Source organism: Sus scrofa, chromosome 15 (genome assembly GCF_054392235.1).
Source record: "Sus scrofa isolate SSC_HxYL_T2T_F1_AM1 chromosome 15, Sscrofa_HxYL_maternal_Yorkshire_Landrace_v2.0, whole genome shotgun sequence".
NCBI lineage: Eukaryota > Metazoa > Chordata > Mammalia > Artiodactyla > Suidae > Sus > Sus scrofa.
The window spans coordinates 17,381,073-17,404,219 of NC_139397.1; the positions used below are offsets into that span (position 1 = coordinate 17,381,073).

Genomic DNA, 23,147 nt, shown 5'->3' on the forward strand with positions numbered 1-23,147 from the left:
AAAGCTTTCCCAAAATTGGCACTAAAGTTGTTTTAAGTTCTTAATAGCAAGAAGATACATCCAACTAAAAGCAGAATGAACAAAGTCATACTACATATCAAATTAAAATTATTTCCTTTATATCATCAGCAATGAGTAACTCCAGAGGTAGTATGGCAGAAACGAGCATGAATCCTATCAGGTCACAACCAATGAAGAAATTAAATTTATTTTTTCCTACGGTTTTGACCATAAATTGCTTTACACATTTAGGACCTGAATAAAAAACACTCTCAGCAGAAATCTTGGCCCATTAATTCAACTGACATATCAGTTTACAACTTTCAGGACTGCAGATATAAAAAAATGTAAAGTATAAAATTATGAAGTTTGAAATGGTTTTAATCATATTCATTAAAAATATTTACATTTCCCAGTACTTACTTGACAAAACCCCCTTGCAATATAATCCTACTCTAAACTTTTATTTATAAAATGAGGCTCATTTATGAGATTTCAATGAATGTTATTCTGCAAATTGCTTACATTCTGTAAAATATTTTAAGAACTTTTCATATCAAAGGTAGTTTATATTGGATTATCTGAAACCCAATAGTGCCCACAGATGAGCTTCTTATAATTCTTTTCATTAATGCTTGGAAAGCACTGTGAAAATGAAAAGTGCTGTTGAGTGCTATCACCTCCCTTAAATTTTCACTTATACTGTGTGCACATTGTGAAATAAACACATATGCAGCATGTCCATGTTTTGATATGTATTTTTATTTCCCTGCAGTTTTCACTTATCAAGAACAAGTAACAGGGAAAGTTGTCTGAACTAGTGCATAAACAAACATTCTGAAACACCACTACACGTATCTAATTTACAAGAACCGTATAAAAAAAGTCACTAAAACACTACACTATGAAGGTGTCCAACACTTACAGTCAGACTTTTTCCAACCCGTTACTTGCCTTGTAGCCACAGGAAAACTCTCCAAAATTGAAAAGACAATCTTGCCACAACCCTCCCCCACCCCCCAACACCTGGGATGGCTCGATATCTAGACTTCCAATAATTATTGCAATGATATAATGCAATACATACCTGGTAAAATATCCTTTATGTGGTGTGTTACAGTTTTAAAGCCAGTTAAAATATGCAGTCTTCGGATAAAATGTAATCCTTGAAAAATTTTCATATCTGCACAATTTAAATGTGCTAGATGCATAATTTTTCCTAGTCCTTTTTTTCTGTGTAATCATTTTTTATAAACTGGTATTATAAATAGAAATATACATTCAAAATATATGGAAAAGTGAGTTACTACATTAAATTTGCATGTATCGATCCATCCCTTTCCCCTGCACAGTAATAGAAAATACTATTTTGCCTTGAACTTCATATTTGACAGTGAAATGCCACTAAAGTATTTACCAAAAAGTCCATCTAGTCAAATTGTGAAACAAAATGAACGAAGTGAAAACTTTACAGTTCCTTTAGAAAAAAATTACAAGAATTTCATTTCCTAGCTATGAATCTTTAACTTTTTAGACACAAAGTTGTATTTATTTTTACAAGATACAAAATGTAAACATGGCAAAATAAATAGTTAAAACAAGTGATGCAGGATCCCATTTCATGCTCATGATCCCATTAAAGAATTATTTTTTAAAATCCATTCAGTTGCAAATTCAAGTGCAAAAGCATGATGATGAATATCTACTATTCAAGTAACAGAAATAATATTGATGATACAAATAAACTATTTTACAAGGTAGTGATTTTCCCAATTTTACAAAATATACACCATATATCGATTTAACATCCGATATACTATAGTCCATTTAGGTCCATTGTTACGCTCTGTGATCCACAGAGTGTCGCCTTTGCATTCAGCTGGAATATGAATGACTGCACACCATCAGCACAGGTCAAAGCCACATGTTTTAGGTTATGTCACTTCCATAGCTACTGTTGTCTCTGCTATTCCATTTAAACCCAATCTTTCTGGTTCATGGTTCTCTCTATAATAAGGCAAAGAGTAAAATAAACATTAATACTCTCTAGAATAGGATGTTTATCACTTAGTATTTAGATACATTTTTATGTAATTACAAGTAAACATGTACTGCGCAAAAACAACCCCCATTTTCACATTTTCTATACAGATAGGAGGAAAAGTTTTCTTCAGCTAAGAAATCCTATTAATTCCCAAGTACTTGATTGTAAGTATTCACCTAGGAAAAACAGTGATTTAACATAATATTTCAGTAGAAGCCAATGATAAATTTCTTATGAAATAATAACAGGACAATTCAAGTTTTTTTTTTTTTAAACAATAGATGGAGCATATGAGGCTCAAAAAGAATTATTAGGAGCACAGTATTATTTAAATTACTTTTTACTACAGTTTAATTTTACAGGTATAAGGTCACATAGTTATTAATACAAGCAAATCAATTTTTGATTCACCATTTTCCTGCATTAGTGTAATAGAAAACAACATAATCTGAAATACATTATCATAGATTTTGTTAATTCCAGAACATTCTGTATTTTAAAATATACACAGAATAATTTACTTTCTCTTTGTGTATAATGTTGAAGAAAATATAAATTTTGATTTGAAAACTAAAGCTCTGGAAGCTAATAATAACTCTAACCTTCTGGACTGTCTAAACTACAAAGAAGTAATACAAGAATACCTGAAGCTTCTAAAATAGACTGATGTATTTTTTTGGTTTAATGGTTCACAAGTTGATTTGGGTTTTTACCTTCTTTTTTCACAGTTCTGGTTGGCATTTAAATATCCTACCAGTGACCTCAAACAAATGATCCAAGTCACAGAGCTTTAGACTAAGCAGGTATTTAGTAACTGTTGAAAAGCAAATCAATCAAATGACATCTATTGCTTGAGCAGTTAAAAAAAAGTCTTTTTCCTCACACAGGGTAGCCAGTGGAAACGGACAGATGATACCTGAAACAAACACACACACCTTGCTATGCTGCTGATGGCACTGCTAGGAGTAACCTTTGGCACTCTGTCCATACTGGCAGCAACTGTGGCAAGTTTTAAGGCTGTTGGCGATGGTGCTGAAGTCCGTGTATTAATATGCACATTGACTGGAGAAACAACACTGACATTATTGAGGTGCACTGCATTTGTCAGGCAGGAATTGTTCATGGGAAGTGTTTGAGGACTGCTTGTACACAATGCTGGGATTAAGTGGTTTGTTGTGGTATGGCCAACTGTCCTTACAAGCTGTACAGTTGAAATCCCTGGGCTGGATGATAAAGCCATATTGGTGGAATATAATGTTTTAGAGGTTCCTGAAGGAGAAAAAAAAAAGTTTAATTTACATCGTGAGACATTAAACTCTTTAAAAAATTAGTAGGAGTTTAAAAATAAAAAGAAACACAAACATTGGTAATCTAGTTAAGTATCAAATTAACCTTCCACATAACAGTCTCTCCAAAGAGAGTTTCTGATTAAGTACAATATGTTCACCTGTTACAACCCCAAAGACTCTTTCTAGTGACCTACATAAAAGGGTTTGCAAAGTATTCTGTGGCCTTCATATCTGAAAACTATTAATAGGACAACGAGGTCCTCTCTGGAGGTTGAGGGCAGGTGGAGCTGATAGCTGGACTGCCATTAGAATTTACACATGCAAGAACATTAGTAAGGAAGGGCAATCATGACCACAGGTGTATGTAAAAGCAAGTGGAAAACCCTAAGGTCTGAGCAGTAGTCGAAGGCTGACAGGAACAGCAAATCTTTGAGGACTCACAGTAGTAAGAAGCAGAAAGAGTTTCACAGCAATACTGTATTTCAAGAGGAGTCAGAGAATGCAGGACTGTGAATATGTTAAGATTGGGAAGGTAAACGCAATTTCAAACTTATTGACAGATCTTCCTGGATTATATTTCACCTTTTTATAAATGTATGAATGATTTAATGATCACGGTTAGTGATTAACTTGATGTGTTTCCTAAGATGTGAGGCAACTGACAGTATGTGGATAAAACCAGGCAGGGTGGAGAGTTACACAGGTAGGTATTCAGTGGGTGTGGGAGGAAACAGGGAGCAGGCTCTATGTGAATTCTAGAAAACATCCAGCTACGGCACATATCCACAGAAATTATTGAGTCTTTTTCCCCCCTCTTTTTAGGGCCACAACCATGGCATGTGGAAGTTCCCAGGCTAAGGGCTGAATCGGAGCTGCAGCTGCCAGCCCATGCCACAGCAACACCAGATCTGGACCACATCCACAACTTAGGCTGCAGTTTGTGGCAACACCAAACCCTCAACCCACTGAGTGTGGTCATAAATTGAACCCACATCCTCACAGATACTATGTCAGGTTCTTAACCCAATGAGCCACAATGGGAACTCCAAGAGTCTTGATTGAGTTCTTGTACATCTGCCCCTTGGATTTGGAAAAAAAAAACAACAAACCATACCTCAAACACTGAGTTCCAACTTTGAGCTAGTAAGTATCACATGAAACAAAAGGCTTATTACCTGAAGGCTGGACAACACCATTTATGTTGTTGTGGCCAGTGTTTTGTTCCTTGGCTACCTCACTGCGACTTGGAACAGGTGCACTGACCACTGCAGATGCAGCAAAATGGGCGCTGGCTGAGTCAAGTGTTTTAGACATACAGTCGGAGGTGCTTGAGCCCTATAAAATAAACAAAATTAAACTCTCAACTTTTTAGATGTGAGTTCATGAACATGTTAAGAAGTAGAGCAAACCCAAGAGGCTGTTGCCTTTTTAAATCTTGAACAGTTACAAGTGTTTAGGCTAAGAGATCTAGGACTCCAGTGACTATTTTTTGTCATATGAAACAAGAAAGTGACTAAAAACTGGGAAACAACTATTTATGAAAAAGAAACCTTTAATCTTCTATTCATTCTTCTAATAAGTGTTAGTGAATGCTTTTAAAAATACTTGACAATTTAGATACTATAGGCGAAATGAAATAATACAGATGACTAACAGCCAGTTTTGTCCCAATGTAAAAATGCGTCTTAACCTAACTTTTCAGTAAGCTGGAAGTACCTGAGGTTTGGAAAAAGAAAACAAAGGCAAGTTTAATGGTCACATTCCTCTTGATTCTGAATAAAGCTGGTTAGCTGTTACTACACAGCCAATAGCCGCTGAATAAAGGCCAGTCCCAAATCCACCTGGAGGGGTGAGGGGGGTCGTGGGCTCACTGAGATTTTTGTTTCTGGACTCAGGATCTTCAAGGGTCAGAATAGCAATCCTTGAGAATGAGCTGAACTACTATGGGCAGACAATGGTTTGAGAGCTCACAGACTATAAGAGATTGAATTAGTCTCAGTTATTGAAAATTACCTTTAGAATTATGGATAGATGGAGTTCCCGTTGTAGCTCAGTGGTTAACGAATCCGACTAGGAACCATGAGGTTGTGGGTTTGGTCCCTGGCCTTGTTCAGTGGGTTAAGTATCTGGCGTTGCTTGCCGTGAGCTGTGGTGTAGGTTGCAGGCGCGGCTCGGTTCCCCCGTTGCTGTGGCTCTGGTGTAGGCCGGCAGCTACATGTCCGATTCGACCCCTAGCCTGGGAACCTCCATATGCCGCGGGAGCGGCCCAAGACATGACAAAAAGACAAAAAAAAAAAAAAAAAAAAAAAAGAATTATGGATAGAGCAACAAAATTTAAGACCTAAAACACTAGGTTCTTTTCAGATGGCTCATATTTGAAATATACTTCTCAATTACAGGTTTTAAATAACAGAAATTTACCTTCATACAGTTTTGAAGGTCAGAAGTCCAAAATAAATTTTACAGGTTTATATCAAGGTGTTACAGGGTTTCTTTCTTCTGGACAATTACAGTTTTATAAGGTATTTTTATCCCTAGTGTCAATCATTTAATGGCCTATGGAAAACCTCACCGAGTGGCAATTTTTTTTCTTCAGGGAAACGTGATTCAAATAGGCAAGGGGCTATGTTGTCTGAGTTTACTGCGCAGATGAAGATAATCACCTTTTAGCTCATGGGGCACAATCATATGGCACTTATACGCATCATTTAGGAAGGGGTTAGGATAGTTATATCCTTGAAAAAAATATTTGGGGTGGGGAGTGATGGTTCGAAGAGTATATAATCATTTCCATGAATTTTTAAATAATCCTTCCAAAAATATGTTATTATATCTTTTCTAAATTAAAAATATTATATTTGGCCCTAGTTCTCCCTTCATAAAATATAAACTAGTCAGTTAAAATTATATAAATTAACTGCAAAGACATTTAGGTTTGATCTCCAAAATCAAGAGCGGCAATAACAAGGTCATCTTCTGTGACTTGACTAAAACTGAACAAAACTACATAAATCTGAAAGAAAGGAAAAGACATAACCAGAATTAAAAGACAGGCTTACCTGTGCTTTTGGATGTGTCTGTTGTGAGGAATGCTGAGATTGCTGTTTCTGCTGAAGCTGAGCAAGTTGCTGCCTTTGCATTTGAACTAACTGCTGTTGATGTGTCTGAAACTGCTCTTCTGTGATACCCCCTGTCACTGGTAAAGGACATTAATTTTAGAAATACATGTGTTTTAAAGTATTTTTAACAACACAAGTAGAATATAGTTTTTCCATAATTAAGATGAAAAGCAATTTTAAATCACAATATACATCAGCAGCAAAGAACCAAATAAAAAAGACAAATCTTTCAGCCACAGTGGCTTATGCTAACATCCACGACCTTCTAATATCACATAGTAAAAAAAGTTCCTATATGTAGTTTTTACTGTATAACATAGTTGTAACATGAGGATTCTGTCACTTATTTGGACTTAAACCTAGTTTAAGCCAATAAGTCTTATGTATAAAAACATGGGCTAGAAGTCAGTGAAGAATTCAGAGAAAAAGATACAATGCATCCTCACGTAATCAATTATGCTGTTACCAACTGTGTTAAAAGTTAGTAAAACAAGACATCAGGATTTCCTGTTGTGGCTCAGTGGAAACAACCCAACTAGTATCCATGAGGATGTGGGTTCGATCCCTGGCCTCGCTCAATGAGTCAAGGATCTAGAGTTGCCGTGAGCTGAGGTGTAGGTCGCAGACAAGGCTTGGATCTCACATTGCTGTGGCTGAGGCAGGCCGGGAGCTGGAACTCCGATTCAACTCCCAGCCTGGGAACTTCTATATGCCACAGTTGTGGCCCTAAAGAGCCAAAAAAAGCAGAAGTTATAATAAGAAACCCTTTCTTCAAAGAAATGTCAACAAACTTTCATTTACTGATTATTTCAGTAAATCACTGAAATTGATTTGGAGTTACAAACCTCCATAGAAGTCAGTATGTTTATTACCGTCACAAAACATTAAATTACATCAGAATATATATACTACTAGAGTAATTTTACTCTATTTTTCTTTACTGCTTGCTTTCTTCTCTCCCAACAATTTCACTCAATCAACAAGTATATACTATCTACAATGATGAAAAGAGTTGCGTTAAGGATTAAGAGTGAATACAGGGAAAAAATAAAATAAAAAGAGGTTCCCTGCTATAAAGTCCTACAGAGTAGCTGGGAAGAAAAGATACGTATAAGGAAATACCAACTAATATGAGCCAACTTTTAAATGCAATCGAGCAATCTAATCAATATGACCTAAAGGAGTTTAGATGGAAGACTACACCATGAATATAAGTTACTTAACTAGTTTCATTCCCATCAAAATTTTCCATTTAGTAGGATCACAAATGAGAAATTAAAAAAAAATTGATGGTAAATTAGACATGTGACAAGTTACATATAGTACAGCTTATTTTTTATGAAAAAGGAGTTAGGCTCTGAAGATGGACGAAGCCTTAGCTATGCCTTCATTTCTATTCTACAACATCATTAAAATTAGTATTGGGATATCAGGGAAAAACAGTTCTTAGAGAGAAATTTTATTTTTAGAAGATTAAAAAACCTGGGCCTATGATAGTGTTCACTCTAAAATATTACCTGAATTTCTGAAGTACACATTAGTTATCTTACTGAATTACCAACAAAATCAAATGTCTTTCTTTGCCCATGTTAAATTCATTGCAAGTGTTCTATTTTTAAACGGAAAAAAGGTAACTTTAATTCTAAATTAAAATCTTCAAAATCAAATGAAAATGTGCAGTATTCATGAGTTTCCAGCTGTTTGAAAACCTTGGGAAAGAGATGAAAAATAGTTTATTAGATACAAAGGCAGGAAGGAAAACTCTTAAGTTAAACCCAAATAAATGTGTTTCAGTCCTATGTGTAAAAACAGTATATCAATTCAAAAGAAATGGACTTGTAATCTGATGTTGGTATGATCTACTCTCTCAAATTTAGTGTTATGTCTGTCCAGAGCTAAAGTTTATGCTGTGATGAAAAAAGTTAAGAATCATAGTGGTTAATTTTAAGGGAAGAATAAACCAAATAAAGAGAATACAGTTTTAGCAGCTATTTAAAAATTAAAAGAGAAATGAAAATGAGAATCCTTTTCCCCCCAAATCTTTTAAGTCAGACAATCATAAAATCTTACTGATCAGAATAAAGTTCATATGTGAATTACTAGAAATAACAAATTACATATTTTTTAATAAAACAATTACTTTCGGTTAGTAGTCTATGGCTAACAAAGTGTTGCCAACTAGAGGTGTTCTACTTTTATGAACAGATGATCACTTATGCAGATATTAAAAAGGGGGGCTAATAAAATTTCCTATTTTGGAGGGATATGTCTACTTACTACCCTGTCTTGTTGAAACCATTAATTAACCCCATGCTTTTTTCCCCATAGAAAACTCAAAATCCCAATCAAGACTCAATCAAAATTATCCAAATTAATGATCAAGGGTTACTCCATCTTTTAAAACTCAGGCTGACTCTGATATCAAAATTTTCATCCCTGATCTTGCTACTGGTTGAAAATATGGACTTGCTTAAAATATTACATTTGCTTTTTTTCCCTCTTCCTCCTCATCTCAAGCTCAGCATGTTAGATTCATTCCTGACATCTAGTTTTTTTTTTTTTTTTTAACTCTAAGGTGTTTTGTGCTTGAAAAATGCTTATGTTTCCCATTCAGAATTTTTTAGAGCATTGTTTAGAATTATTTCAACTCTTTAGACAAAAACAGTAATTAGCAATCATGACTCAGAACTGGAACACATACAAAACACTCTTCCTAAATGACCTCTTTTATTTTGTTAGAGTGAGTGGAAAGTGATAAAAAATGTATAGTTTTCTTGGGGGGGGGGGCGCCCCACACCCATGGCATAAATTAGTTCCCAGGCCAGGGATCGAACCTGTGCCACAGCAGACCCAAGCCACATCAGTGACAATGTCAGTTTCCTAACCTGCTGTACCACCAGGGAACTCCAAGAAATGTATGGTTTTATGGACAGCTGCATGCAAAGCAATGAAACTAGAACACACCCTCACACCATGCACAAAAATAAACTCCAAATGGCTGAAAGACTTAAATATACGACAGGACACCATCAAACTCCTAGAAGAAAACATAGGCAAAACACTCTCTGACATCAACATCATGAATATTTTCTCAGGTCAGTCTCCCAAAGCAATAGAAATTAGAGCAAAAATAAACCCATGGGACCTCATCAAACTGAAAAGCTTTTGCACAGCAAAGGAAACCCAAAAGAAAACAAAAAGACAACTTACAGAATGGGAGAAAATAGTTTCAAATGATGCAACTGACAAGGGCTTAATCTCTAGAATATATAAGCAACTTATACAACTCAACAGCAAAAAAAAAAATAATCAATCAATGGAAAAATGGGCAAAAGACCTGAATAGACATTTCTCCAAAGAAGATATACAGATGGCCAACAAACACATGAAAAAATGCTCAACATCGCTGAGTATAAGAGGAATGCAAATCAAAACCACCATGAGATACCACCTCACACCAGTCAGAATGGCCATCATTAATAAATCCACAAATAACAAGTGCTGGAGGGGCTGTGGAGAAAAGGGAACCCTCCTGCACTGTTGGTGGGAATGTAAACTGGTACAGCCACTATGGAGAACAGTTTGGAGATATCTTAGAAATCTATACATAGAACTTCCATATGACCCTGCAATCCCACTCTTGGGCATATATCCGGACAAAACTCTACTTAAAAGAGACACATGCACCCGCATGTTCATTGCAGCACTATTCACAATAGCCAGGACATGGAAACAATCCAAATGTCCATCGACAGATGATTGGATTCGGAAGAGGTGGTATATATACACAATGGAATACTACTCAGCCATAAAAAAGAATGACATAATGCCATTTGCAGCAACATGGACGGAGCTAGAGAATCTCATACTGAGTGAAATGAGCCAGAAAGACAAAGACAAATACCATATGATATCACTTATAACTGGAATCTAATATCCAGCACAAATGAACATCTCCTCAGAAAAGAAAATCATGGACTTGGAGAAGAGACTTGTGGCTGCCTGATGGGAGGGGGAGGGAGTGGGAGGGATCGGGAGCTTGGGCTTATCAGACACAATCTAGAATAGATTTACAAGGAGATCCTGCTGAATAGCATTGAGAACTATGTCTAGATACTCATGTTGCAACAGAAGAAAGGGTGGGGGAAAAACTGTAATTGCAATGTATACATGTAAGGATAACCTGACCCCCTTGCTGTACAGTGGGAAAATAAGAAAAAAAAAAAAAAAAAGAAAGAAATGTGTAGTTTTAATGGCACAGACACAGTTCTGAACTACCATCTTCAGGTAGGTAGACTACGGTAATCTGATTGAAAGCACCTTCTCCAATAATTATTTTTCCTTTCATAAATTACTGAAACAGTTCCATAAGAAATTTATTTCTCACAATGACTTAAAGTCATCAAGAAGCAAGCATTAAAACAAATCAGGAAAAGGTCATACTTAAGGAACGAGATGCAGGACAGGGGCCCAGCTTTGGGTGGGTGGTAGGTGCATAAAGGCGAAACTGGGAATGTATATAAAGAGAAATCGTATCTGTTTCTCTTGCTTAGGGCCAAACAAGTTCTTTCTACTAGTTGCTCTTAAAAGTTGCTACCTTAAAAGTAAAAGTCATCCTGGTTGTAAATCTACTCTACTTTATACCTCTAAGTCCTGTCAGTTTAAAAGTAACTACAATCTGTTTTATAAAGGTGATATTTCACTATTCCAGACAAATGGGGCTAGATGGTGGAATAGAAGGACCCTAAGCTCACCTCCTCTAATGAGCACACTAAAATCACAACAATCTGCAGAACCACCATTCTTGAAAAAGACTGAAACCTACCAGAAAAGATCCTCTACAGCCAAGGACATAAAGATAGAACTACAATGAGACTGGTAGGAGGGGTGGACTCATGATATAATCAAATCACATATCCACTGAGTGGGAGACCCATAGCCTGAAGAACAACTGTATTATAGAGGTTCTCCCACAGGAGTGAGAATTCTGGGCCCATATCAGGTCCCACAGTCCAGGGCTCCAGCAAGGAGTCCCCAGAGCATTTGTCTTTAAAGGACAGCAGGGCTTGACTGTAGGAACTCCAGAGGACTGGGGGAAATAGAGACTTTACTCTAAAAGGGCACACACAAAATCTCACATGCACTGGGACCAAGAGCAAAAGCAGTACTTTAGGTGCTTGGGCCAGACCTACGTGCTGGTCTTAGAGGGTCTCATGGGGGAGGTCAGAGGGTGGCTGTGGCCCACCCTGGGAACATAGATACTGGTGGCAAATATACCAGAGAGCACTCATCTGTGTGAACTCTCCTGGAAGTTGACATTTTGGCACCAAGACCTGGCCCCACTCAACAGACTGTAGGCTTCAATGCTGGGATGCCTCAGGCCAAACAACCTAAGCGGTAGTAGACAGGCTACCTAAAGACTTCCTGAGCCCACAGCTGCCTCTAGACATGCCCCTAGACATGCCCCTGCCCACCAGAAGACCAAGATCCAGCTCCACCCACCAGAAGGCAGGCACTGGTCCTTCCTGCCAGGAAGCCTGCACAAGCCTCTAGACCAGCCTCACCCATCAGGGGACAAAAAGCAGAAGAAAACTATAGTCCTGCAGCCTGCAGACACTATCCTGGGATCAGCTTGCCCCTGGCCCTTGGGTGACAAAAGCGGGGTGCACTGCTGGGACACACAGGACATCTCCTACAGAAGGCCACTTCTCCAAGGTCGAGAAACGTAACCAACCTACCACATACATAAAAATATAAATAGCAATTTACACAAAATGAGGTAACAGAATTATGTTTCAGGTGAAGGAACAAGATAAAACCCCAGAAGAACAAAATGATGTGGAGACATAAGATCTACCCAAGAAAGAGTTCAGAGTAATGACCATAAAGAGTGGATGCAGAGATCAAGAAATTAGAAATTTTTAACAAAGAATTAAAAAATATAAAGAACAATGAAACGGAATACAATAACTGAAGTGAAAAATACACTAGAAGGAATCAATAGTAGACTAAATGAGGCAAAAGAACAGATCAGTGAGCTGGAAGACAGAGTAATGGAAATTATTGCCCCTGAACAGGAAAAAGAATGGGAAAAAATGAGGACAATTTAGGAGACTTCTGGACAACATCAAGTCTGCTAATATTCACATTATAGGGATCTCAGAAGGAGAAGAGAGAGATAAAGATCCTGTGAAAATATCTGAAGAGATATATGAAAACTTCGTAACTTTGGGGAGGAAAACAGTCAACCAAGTACAGGAAGCACAGAGAGCCCTACTCCCATGGAAGCATAGGAACAATCCACAGAGGAATACAGTATGACATATTGTAATTAAAATGACAAAAGATGGGAAGTGCCCGTTTCCCTAAGTAAGGAGTTTTATAAATTTCCATCAGTAACACATTCTAATAGGTAGTGCACATATTACAGAATTTCTCCTTTTACACATGCAAATGTCAGTCTATACATTAGTAACACTTAGATTTTTTTTTTTTTTTTTGTCTTTTTGTCTTTTTATGGGCATGGAGGTAACAGAATTATGTTTCAGGTGAAGGAACAAGATAAAACCCCAGAAGAACAAAATGATGTGGAGACATAAGATCTACCCAAGAAAGAGTTCAGAGTAATGATCATAAAGAGTGGATGCAGAGATCAAGAAATTAGAAGTTTTTAACAAAGAATTAAAAAATATAAAGAACAATGAAACAGAATACAATAACTGAAGTGAAAAATACACATGGAGGTTCCCAGGCTAGCGGTTGAATCTGAGCTGTAGCCACCGGCCTACGTACTGCCACAGCAACTCCAGATCTGAGTCTCATCTGTGACTTACACCACAGCTCAGGGCAAAGCAGCATCCTTAACCCATTGAGTGAGGCCAGGGAATAAATCTGCAACCTCACTGTTCCTAATTGGATTTGTTTCCACTGCACCATGATGGGAACTCCACATTTAGCATTTCTAAACATTTTGTGCATATAACTGATAGCCTGTTTTTCACTGAAGCCTCTAACCTTTCTGGCTATTTTTATATCTAGCTCTTTACATATCTTGGGTTTATAAGTCTGCTTTATTCCTCAGATGAATCCATGTAACCTTTCTTGGAATACTCATCACATTCCTAGAATGCTGATTCAGTTTTCAAAGACCCTAGGCATCTCTCATTTCATCCTTCACTTTTCAGGCATGTAGTTCCTATAAGGTGTTCTGCTAGGTTGACCCCTTATCATCACTTTTCCCTCTCATTATCTGATAGTGGTCCATCAAAAACATACTCTAGGTATCTCCCCTAGATTTTATACTGGTGTGTTGATTCTAAAGCCCTAGGTCACTGTTTCTCAAACTTGGGCCCACAGAGAACATACTTCTGAGTATGTGTGAAACCTTTATAAGTATTTTTCAACATTGTATTGTTGTTTCATTCATAAACTAATAAAAAGGAAAATCTAATAGAAACACATTCTGCATTTTCTGGATGACCATCTCCCAAAAGAGTATAAATATACGACTTTTGTGCTTGTACCTGCTGCTTTTTAAAAATAATCTTTTAACATTTAATACAGTGTTTCTCAAAGCTGATGTATTCTTGGGAAGCAATGAATTTTTTAAAACACTAGCCTAGCCCAGCCCAATTTCTGTAGCTTAATGAAGAATATCTAATGTGGTAGTAAAGATTATCTACAAGTCAAAACGAATGTATTATTCAGCACTTTTTTGTCTACCAGGTAAGTTTTGTTAGTAGGTTTGTTTTTGCTTTTTAGGGCTGCACCCGTGGCATATGGGAGTTTCCAGGCTAGGGGTTGAATCAGAGCTGCAGCTGTTGGCCTAGACCACAGCCACAGCAACACCAAATCCAAGCCATGTCTGTGATCTACACCACAGCTCACAGCAACAAAGGATCCTTAACCCACTGAGCAAGGCCAGGGATCAAACCCACATCCTCATGGATACTAGTCAGGTTCATAACCTGCTGAGCCACAACAGGAACTTCCATACCAGGTTGGTTTTGTTACAATTTTTTTTTTTTTTTCCGTTTATCTTTTTAGGGCTGCACCTGTGGAATATGGAAGTTCCCAGGCTAGGCGTTCAATCGGAGGCTATAGCCAGCGGCCTATGCCACAGCCTCAGCAACACCAGATCTGAGCCGTGTCTGCGACCTATACCATAGCTCACGGCAACGCTGGATCCTTAACTCACTGAGCAAGGCCAGGGATCGAACCTGGGACCTCATGGTTAATAGCTGGGTTCATCTCTGCTGTGTCAGGACAGAGATTTCTATAAAAATTTTAATATATGTTTTGTTGAAGCAATGCTGACTATATGCAACTTTTACTTGTTTTAACAGCTAGATCTGGGGACATATGGAGGGGGACAGGGAGAACCTATTTTAAACCCTCTAGGTCATAGCAAGGAATCAGGTGAAAGTTCACATAAAACCACTAGAGCGACTCTGAGGGCAAATCTTCCAAACCTTAGAAACTGATATTACCTGTTCAGAACTAAACATATCCTATAATGTAACTAATGAATAAACTGCAAAACTGCGGGGGTTATGAGAGTGAAAACAGGAGGTGAGGTGGAGGGTGAGAGGGTGAGGGGGATGGGGAATAAGGAACAAATGAGACCTAACGATAAAGAAAACAGACTAAAGATCCATTTAAACTTCTGACATCAAACTAAATAGTTACAATTGAAATTTCAGTATTACTTCTTTCAGTAGTCAAACTAAAATCTTTTATTTCCTTAAGTATGAGAGTCCATTTTTCACTTTTGGAAGTGACCCTAACTCAAAAAATAAATCTCTGGTAGTACCTTCGCTAGTTGTTAAAGCATATCTATTTTAAAACTTTTATGCTGGCAAACATATTATGGCAATTCAAGAAAGAATGGGAAAAGACACCAGAAAAATTAGAAACCAGTAGTTTTTCTTGGAAAACTCTCCAAAATGTTGCTGATTTTATGAACTGGTAATATTAAGATATTTGAAGCTGGTCAAAAGCTTCCAGAAAAGCTGCTGGTATCTATCCTAAGATAAATGAGAAAAGAAAAAAATATTTTGACTTGCAACCATGCATTAGTCAAAACTGAGATCAAATGCAAATCTGGGACCTCAAGTCTGAGCAAGCAAAGTTACTTTTAGATGTGAAATACATTTTCTTGAGGTTTGGATTTAAGAACAGTATCTCAAAAGAATAAATACTGTAATTTCAAATGAATGAAAACGTTATCACCTATTTATAATAATATCTGCCAAGTATAAGCCCCTTGAAGGTAAGGAATATTGTCTTATAAAATTTTGCAACTTTTAAACACTTGACATAGGGTTTTGCATATACTGAATCCTAAATAATTTTGTATAAAATTAATTTTCCTTGGTTATCCATTAATTATATTCAGCACGTCTATCTTTCTCTGTCCTGCTTCTATTCTTTGAGAATAGGTTTTCAAGGAAGAAAACATACTTTTACTTAGTAATTAACAAGACATGTCTCCTTGCTTTAAAATGAAGTCTTTTTATTTTATTTTTTTATTTTTTGGTCTTTTTTTTTTTTTTTTTTTTTTTTGCCATTTCTTGGGCTGCTCCTGAGGCATATAGAGGGTCCCAGGCTAGGGGTCGAATTGGAGCTATAGCCACCGGCCTACACCAGAGCCACAGCAACTCGGGATCCAAGCTGCATCTGCAACCTACACCACAGCCCACAGCAACGCCGGATCCCCAACCCACTGAGCAAGGCCAGGGATCGAACCCTCAACCTTATGGTTCCTAGTCGGATTCATTAACCACTGAGCCACGATGGGAACTCCTGAAAATGAAGTCTTTTAAAAAAATTTATTTATTCATCTATTTTTTTATGGCTGTACCCACAATTCTGGCCAGGGACTGAGTGGCAACTGCGACCTGACTGAATCTGCGATCAGACTGAATCTGAGTGGCAACTGCGACCTACGCTACAGCAGCCTCTAACCCACTGTGCTGGGCTGGGGATTGAACCCCGAACTCCTGCAGTAACCTGAGCCACTGCAGTCAGATTCTTAACCCACTGAACCACAGCAGGAACACTTAAAAGGAAGTCTTTAGTTTTAGCTCTTACTAATACCTATGACAGTTCAATTTGTTCTCCTTTAAGTCCACTCATATGATTATTAAAAATAATAATAATTAGAATATATTCAGGACACAGGGATTATGACTTAAAAACATTGACTGGGTTATTAAATAACCACATCAAAGTAAGACAATTCTTTGCCATGAGCCCTCATGCTCAAGGGTTTTTTAAAAGAATGAAGGAACCTGTGATACACATAAATATTACTGTCAAGTGTATCATCTTTCTATTTCTGATTAAACCCTTTATTTGTTGGGATTTCCCAGGTGTGAAACAGAAAATTCCGTATATTTTGTCTAGCTTAGTGACACTCTCTGCTAGGTAAAAGTATGGTCCTTTATCAGTCTTGTTACTCTTAGAGACATGCATGATCTCCTGAGAATAAGCAGAAGGCAAAAACGTTAAAGACACATAGATAAAAAGAAACCAAATACACGAAGATTCAATTCTTTCGTATATGTCCATCAAATATACAAATGTAACTTTCTAAAAATTCCTATATCCTCTTTAGGTAGAAAAGGAATTTCTACCAATAATTACTGAACTATAACTGAATCCACTTAAACTGAGAAACTATGTAATGAATGTAATTGGTACAGATGAGTACTTAAAACTGCCACAGCTTTTCAGTTATCTACAAAAATGCTGTTAAAGGACTTGTTTCATTATATACTTACACATCATGCTTAATATTTTGAAACAAAATAAATCTGTTAAAAACAAAAACACCTGTGAGTTCCCTTTGTGGCTCAGTGGTTAACAAACCTAATTAGGATACATGAGGACATAGTTCGATCCCTGGCTTTGCTCAGTGGGTCAAAGATCCCACGCTGCCGTGACCTGTGGTGTAGGTCGTGGACATGGCTTGGATCCTGCGTTGCTGTGGTACAGGCCATCGGCTACAGCTCTGATTTGACCCCTAGGCTGGGAACTTCCACATGTTGAGGGTGCAGCCCTAAAATAGCAAAAAAACCCTCAATGACTAGAGTGTCAAATAAACTTCAAACAAAATCCTTTACACTAGTAACGGAATATTAAATATCTATTTGAAGGACTTGATTTGAAAATATTGATTCTAATGTAGCTTAGTACTTGCTCAAGCCTTGAAATTTTTTAAGAGAAGAAGGAACTGGTAAATTGAGACAGAGTACTATTATATAATATACCTAAGGCAGGAAAAATTGCACAGACCAAAACTACTATTTTTTTCTAATGGCAAGGGAAGGGCAAAAATTTTAAAAATTCTTACTGTCTATGACATTAGCATCTCATATCTTTTTTTCTTTTAGAGCCACAACCTGTGGCTTATGGAGGTTCCCAGGCAAGGGGTCCAATCAGAGCTGCAGCTGCAGGCCTGCACCACAGCCACAAGCAACATCAGATCTGAGCTGCATCTGCGACCTACACCACAGCTCACAGCAACACCAGATCCTCAACCCACTAAGCGAGGCCAGGGATCAAACACGAAACGTCATGGTTCTTAGTTGGCTTCGTTTCTGATGTGCCATGATGGGAACCCCTAGCATCTCATATTTGTGATTTAAGTTCCCTGAGAAAGGCATGCATGCCTAAAATAATACTTTAAATGCTTATTTTATGTTGATGTGCAGAAGCGTCATAAAATTCTGGAGCTGACTCTATGGAATTATTTACACTACATTCTGAATCCATACAAACAGAGTACTGATACAATAACACACAAAACATATATTTTCTGGAAAAGAATCAAGTCAAACAGATCTGGAATGAATCAGGAACATATAGTAGAAAGCTGCAAATATCTGGCCATGTTCAAGGTAAGACGGGACACATTAAAATCACCTTTTTGTTATGGTATTCACTGGTAGAGAAAGAAATCTATAGTCAAGTCCAATTATAAATGCCTATACGTGATATGTTTTAAAATTCCCTTTTTGGCAAAAATTACTGTAATTTTTGGCACAGAAATTCTAGTTCAGTTAATTTGAACAATGTCTTGGAGTTGGCTGAAGAAAAGATTTGACCTAATATTCGTCAACTTCCTACTATTTTTAGATTTCGAAGAATCCTACCATCAAAATCATACTAGGTATTTATCCATTTCAGTTTCAAAGGCTCATTAACTGCACAGACTCATGAACTTTATATAACGGGATGCCATTTTCCTTACCTAAATTCGTTTGGGAGAAAATTAACCAACTAATTTGGAGAAATGATATGCCAACTTCCAATCATTCAAACAAATCCAATTTTCCATTACAACCTTTAAATAGATAAATGTCTAAGTCAAGTTTGAAAATAAACAGTTCAGTAATTTAAAAAGACTGAACATTATTGAGACCAATTTCAAGCTAAAATGATTTAAATTCACTTTGAAGAAGTTTAACATAATGATTTTGCATACTAAACTGCACCATCCAGTAAATAATTTAGAAATATATATGTTTTACAGAAAGAAAGGATATCAACTGTTTATGTCATCACATATAGTTTTGCCTCTGGATACCATGAATTTTTTGCAATGTATACATTATAAAGACATTTATAAATTATACATACTTATATACATGTGACAAAAAGAAGGAAACAAATCAAAATTTAAGACTCTCTATATATTATACACTATTTACAATGTCTAATATTATTACATTATTTTGAGTACAGTCTCTTAAAATGAAAAAAAATTTCCAATCTCAATTAGAGAGGTAAGCTATCAGACCACAAGTACAATTATCAAAAGGAGCTTCTTTAAAAATCATTTTTCAGAAAGAAAGCTTTCAGTGGTACTCTTGAGTAGCAATGCTTACATTTAAGCAAAGTTAATACAATAAAATGAAAATTTTCTTTAACAAAAGTAGACAACATTGTGCTATGATAACCTGGCAGCAGCTTATAACCACTTTGCCCATTGGGAATTCCCCATGCATTTTGCCTACACATTCACCATATCAGGCACACACATTCAAAATACAAGTCAGTGGTTTTACAGGTATCAATTAGGATAAACTGATTTTGGTTAAAATGTGATCTACAATAATAGTTTAGTTTCTTAGGTTGGAAGAAAAAAAAAACTAGTAAATTAAGATATAATTCCTTTCTTCAGTAGGATCATGAAAAATAAACCTTCAAAATAAAACCTCGGAGTCTACTTAGAAGATAATAAAAATTATAGAGAAGAGAATAGAAGAATATATTTTTAACAAAGTGACAGCTTACCTGATATGCCATTCTTGCTGGTGTTCAATAAAGCTACAGATGCTGCAGAAACTCTTTTATTATTCACAGTCTGCCCTGGTTTTCTTGAGGTACATTCTTCACTATCACTGTCCTGTAAATTTAGTAGCCTTGGCTGGAAACACTGTAGTCGACATGATCTGATATTGCTTAATATTTCAGAAAGGGACAGTCTATTTTCACAATGTTTACTGGAAGCATTGGTCCGAGAGAAATTAGAAGAAAAGTCTATAGTTTGGGAAGAGCTTGAAAAACCATTCAGCATTTCAGGGTCTATCTGTTTCAGGACTGGGTCATGTTCTGTGGCTATCCGGTCCATTATGACCCTGAAAAGTAATATAAAGCCAGATGTTACCTAGAAGAACTTAATAACATTTGCTTTATACCTCCCCTTCCAATTTGGTAAACAAAAACCAGGTTAAGACAAATAGTTTACCTTCCACCTCTGCCAATTCTCCTCCTTGCAAATCCTATACATCTTCTTGGGACTGTGAGTGTTGTAAGGCAATGCCTGTATCTCAATTTATCCAAATCTGCCAATTCTGAATTTTCAAATGAATGGTTAATTTGGTCCAAACGAGGCTGCACACACAAAAAAATTAAAACACATGGAATGATTCTGCAAAGTTAAATATAAATATTTAAATATGATAAAAAATAAAGCAGCTATAGCACTAGCAGAATAATTAAGATATAAAATAATTTAGATATAAAACTTTAAAATTTGGGTTTTATATATTAACCAGGTAAAATTCTTTAGAACTAATTCAAAAGTTCACTCACCAAAATAATTCAAACTAAATTTATGACCACACATTTAAAATACATTATATTTCACTTATAACTGGAATCTAATATCCAGCACAAATGAACATCTCCTCAGAAAAGAAAATCATGGACTTGGAGAAGAGACTTGTGGCTGCCTGATGGGAGGGGGAGGGAGTGGGAGGGATCGGGAGCTTGGGCTTATCAGACACAACCTAGAATAGATTTACAAGGAGATCCTGCTGAATAGCATTGAGAACTATGTCTAGATACTCATGTTGCAACAGAAGAAAGGGTGGGGGAAAAACTGTAATTGCAATGTATACATGTAAGGATAACGTGACCCCCTTGCTGCACAGTGGGAAAATAAAAAAATAAAAAAATAAATAAAAATACATTATATTTTATTTTATTATTTATTTATTTGGCCATGCTTGTGGCATGTGGAAGTTTGCAGGCAAGGGATCGAACCAGAGCCACAGCAGTGACAATGCTGAATCCTTAACTGCTAGGCTACCAGGGAACTCCAACAATAATACAGTTTTTAACATTTTTGTAGAAAAGTAGAGATAATGAGGTTAGTCACAGACTTCCTACTGAGATAAACAGGAAGGAAATATTTTGGAGTAAAGACTGTACTTCAATAAGGCATGCATGGATTAAACTGATACTTCCTCTTAACTTTAAGAACATAAAGTCCATTTCTTTGCCTTCCCATTTCCTCTATCATTCTATTTTTCTGTCTTCCATTTCTGCCTCCTTTCACAGTGATTTTCAATTTTTCTCAAAAGAGTAACTTATAAAGAACTCCCTACCACTTCTGTATTAAATACAAACACACACGTACACCCTAAAAAAGCTGTAAGTGTGTATTTACCATAATAGAACTAGACAAAAGTCTTCAAAATCCATATATGAAAGCCATCCTCATTACTCTATCCTTACACCTTTTATGAAACCTTACCATTTAGTAGTGAGGGCTATTCCTTGATACATGCTACACCAAACCCTGATTTAATAGCACAAAGCATTTTATATGAATATTATTAATTTGACAAAATATTGCCACGAAAAAGTTTAAAAGTGATTCCTTTATGTTTGATACTTACTGGGTTTGTATGCGCAAGATGGGCTTGCCCAACAGCTAATTTCAGTGAACACCCATCAGCCATCAAGGGTTCAATTAGAGATTCTGGGCTTAGAAAACTCCAGCAATGACATAGTAGGTAGTGGTTGTAACTGCTGAAGTTATAGTTAAAAGACCAAAGTGAAACCAGATGTCTAAAATATGAGCAGTTATCAATTTCCAAATGAAGGATTCTGATGTCCTTTGAAAAGACTTGGTACCGTAGAGCATCTTTTACTTGTATTTGCATAGGGGTTATTAAATAAAAAATGCTGATGGACTTCCATTTTTAGATCAAGATTGAGTCATCTTGACGTGAATTACCTATTACTTCTAGTTCACAAAAATACCATAAAAAATAAGTTCTTACGGCATAATACTGGCATCCTGCCCGCCTCCTGAAAGCACAGGGACCATCAGGATCATTTTCTTCTTCGGCTTCTGATACTGGGGACGGTACCTAGAAAAAAGAGGCATGAGGCATTCCATTTAGGAGTTATTATCAATCTTTGTAATGGCCTAAAAGTAGAATCTGATCACAAATAGTGAATCATTCCTACATTACAGACAGTAGGCAGTTAAAGAACAGCGAAATTTTTCTATGGTTAAAAATCATTACTTTTAATAGATTAGGGCTTACAGTTAAGTTCACATGGTACTGCTTAACTATTTCTAAACATATATGTGCTATAGGCTTAAAAAGAATTAGTACAATTTTCACATGTCCCACTTACATTTGGTAAATATTGTATGTGGCCATAAATACTAATGATAGTTATGCTTTATCTATAGGTAGGTGTGTTTTTACACATTAACTTTATTTCTCTAAAATAAAGTCAAAAACTGAGAAGTAAAAAAAGGTTAATAGCCTCACATCCCCAAAAGCCAAAAAGGTCATACATTTCACTCAAAGAAGAGTTTTTTTATTTCCCTACTAATTTTTAAAAATCACCTTTTAAGCTTAGCAGATCAAAAGCAGAAAATGTGAAGAGGAAAGAGGACTTGCTAAAAGGTAAGCAGTTTGCAGAGAGAAGTAATAAACCTGACAGCAAAGGAATAAATACTTTCAAAGAGCCACCACATATTAAAAAGCATTCTGCCTAGGACCAAGTGTTACTGAGTCAAATATCCCTATATAATCTCAGTGGACCCCTAGAGCTACAATGATACATAATAGCAAACTTTATAAATGTCATCAAAAACAGGTTAAATGAAATACAAATATACTCTGATATGGCAGAGAAATAATACAGTTTAGATAAATTTCTACCCATAATGGTTAAAATTAAAAAAAAAAAAAGTTTTAGTACTTAAGTTATAGTTGTCTCACAATTTCACTTTGGTGTGCATGTCTTTTGGACAATGTTGGCTCAACCATATTGATTTGCAAATTTTTGAACCTCACAAATCCCTCTCTTCCTATTTTGAGAGGAAAAATGCTTTCTCCACATATTTCCAAACTGTGGTGATTACCACTGAGCAGG

At 36.4% G+C, this 23,147-nt stretch overlaps 1 protein-coding gene and 1 long non-coding RNA gene across 4 annotated transcripts in view; one reads left to right on the top strand and one right to left on the bottom strand.

Moving 5' to 3' along the window:
• Positions 1-742: 742 nt before the first annotated feature.
• Positions 743-23,147, bottom strand: part of EPC2 (enhancer of polycomb homolog 2) — a 110,000-nt gene continuing 87,595 nt past the window's right edge. For 2 of the 3 annotated variants that reach the window (XM_021076083.2, XM_021076082.2), the window contains 7 exons: positions 22,034-22,123; positions 20,209-20,354; positions 19,755-20,098; positions 6,393-6,529; positions 4,509-4,668; positions 2,980-3,313; positions 743-2,007 (listed from right to left, as the gene is read on the bottom strand). In XM_021076083.2, the coding sequence (XP_020931742.2) occupies positions 1,935-2,007; positions 2,980-3,313; positions 4,509-4,668; positions 6,393-6,529; positions 19,755-20,098; positions 20,209-20,354; positions 22,034-22,123 (1,284 nt within the window). In that variant the 3' untranslated portion in view covers positions 743-1,934. Of the gene's footprint in view, positions 2,008-2,979; positions 3,314-4,508; positions 4,669-6,392; positions 6,530-15,942; positions 17,914-17,960; positions 20,099-20,208; positions 20,355-22,033; positions 22,124-23,147 lie in introns of those variants that run through there. The other variant, XR_014829045.1, reaches the window with a different exon arrangement.
• LOC146395738 (uncharacterized) lies at positions 7,039-13,019 on the top strand. The gene is made up of 2 exons (XR_014829079.1): positions 7,039-9,372; positions 10,700-13,019. It is a non-coding gene; the product is annotated as an uncharacterized LOC146395738 (long non-coding RNA).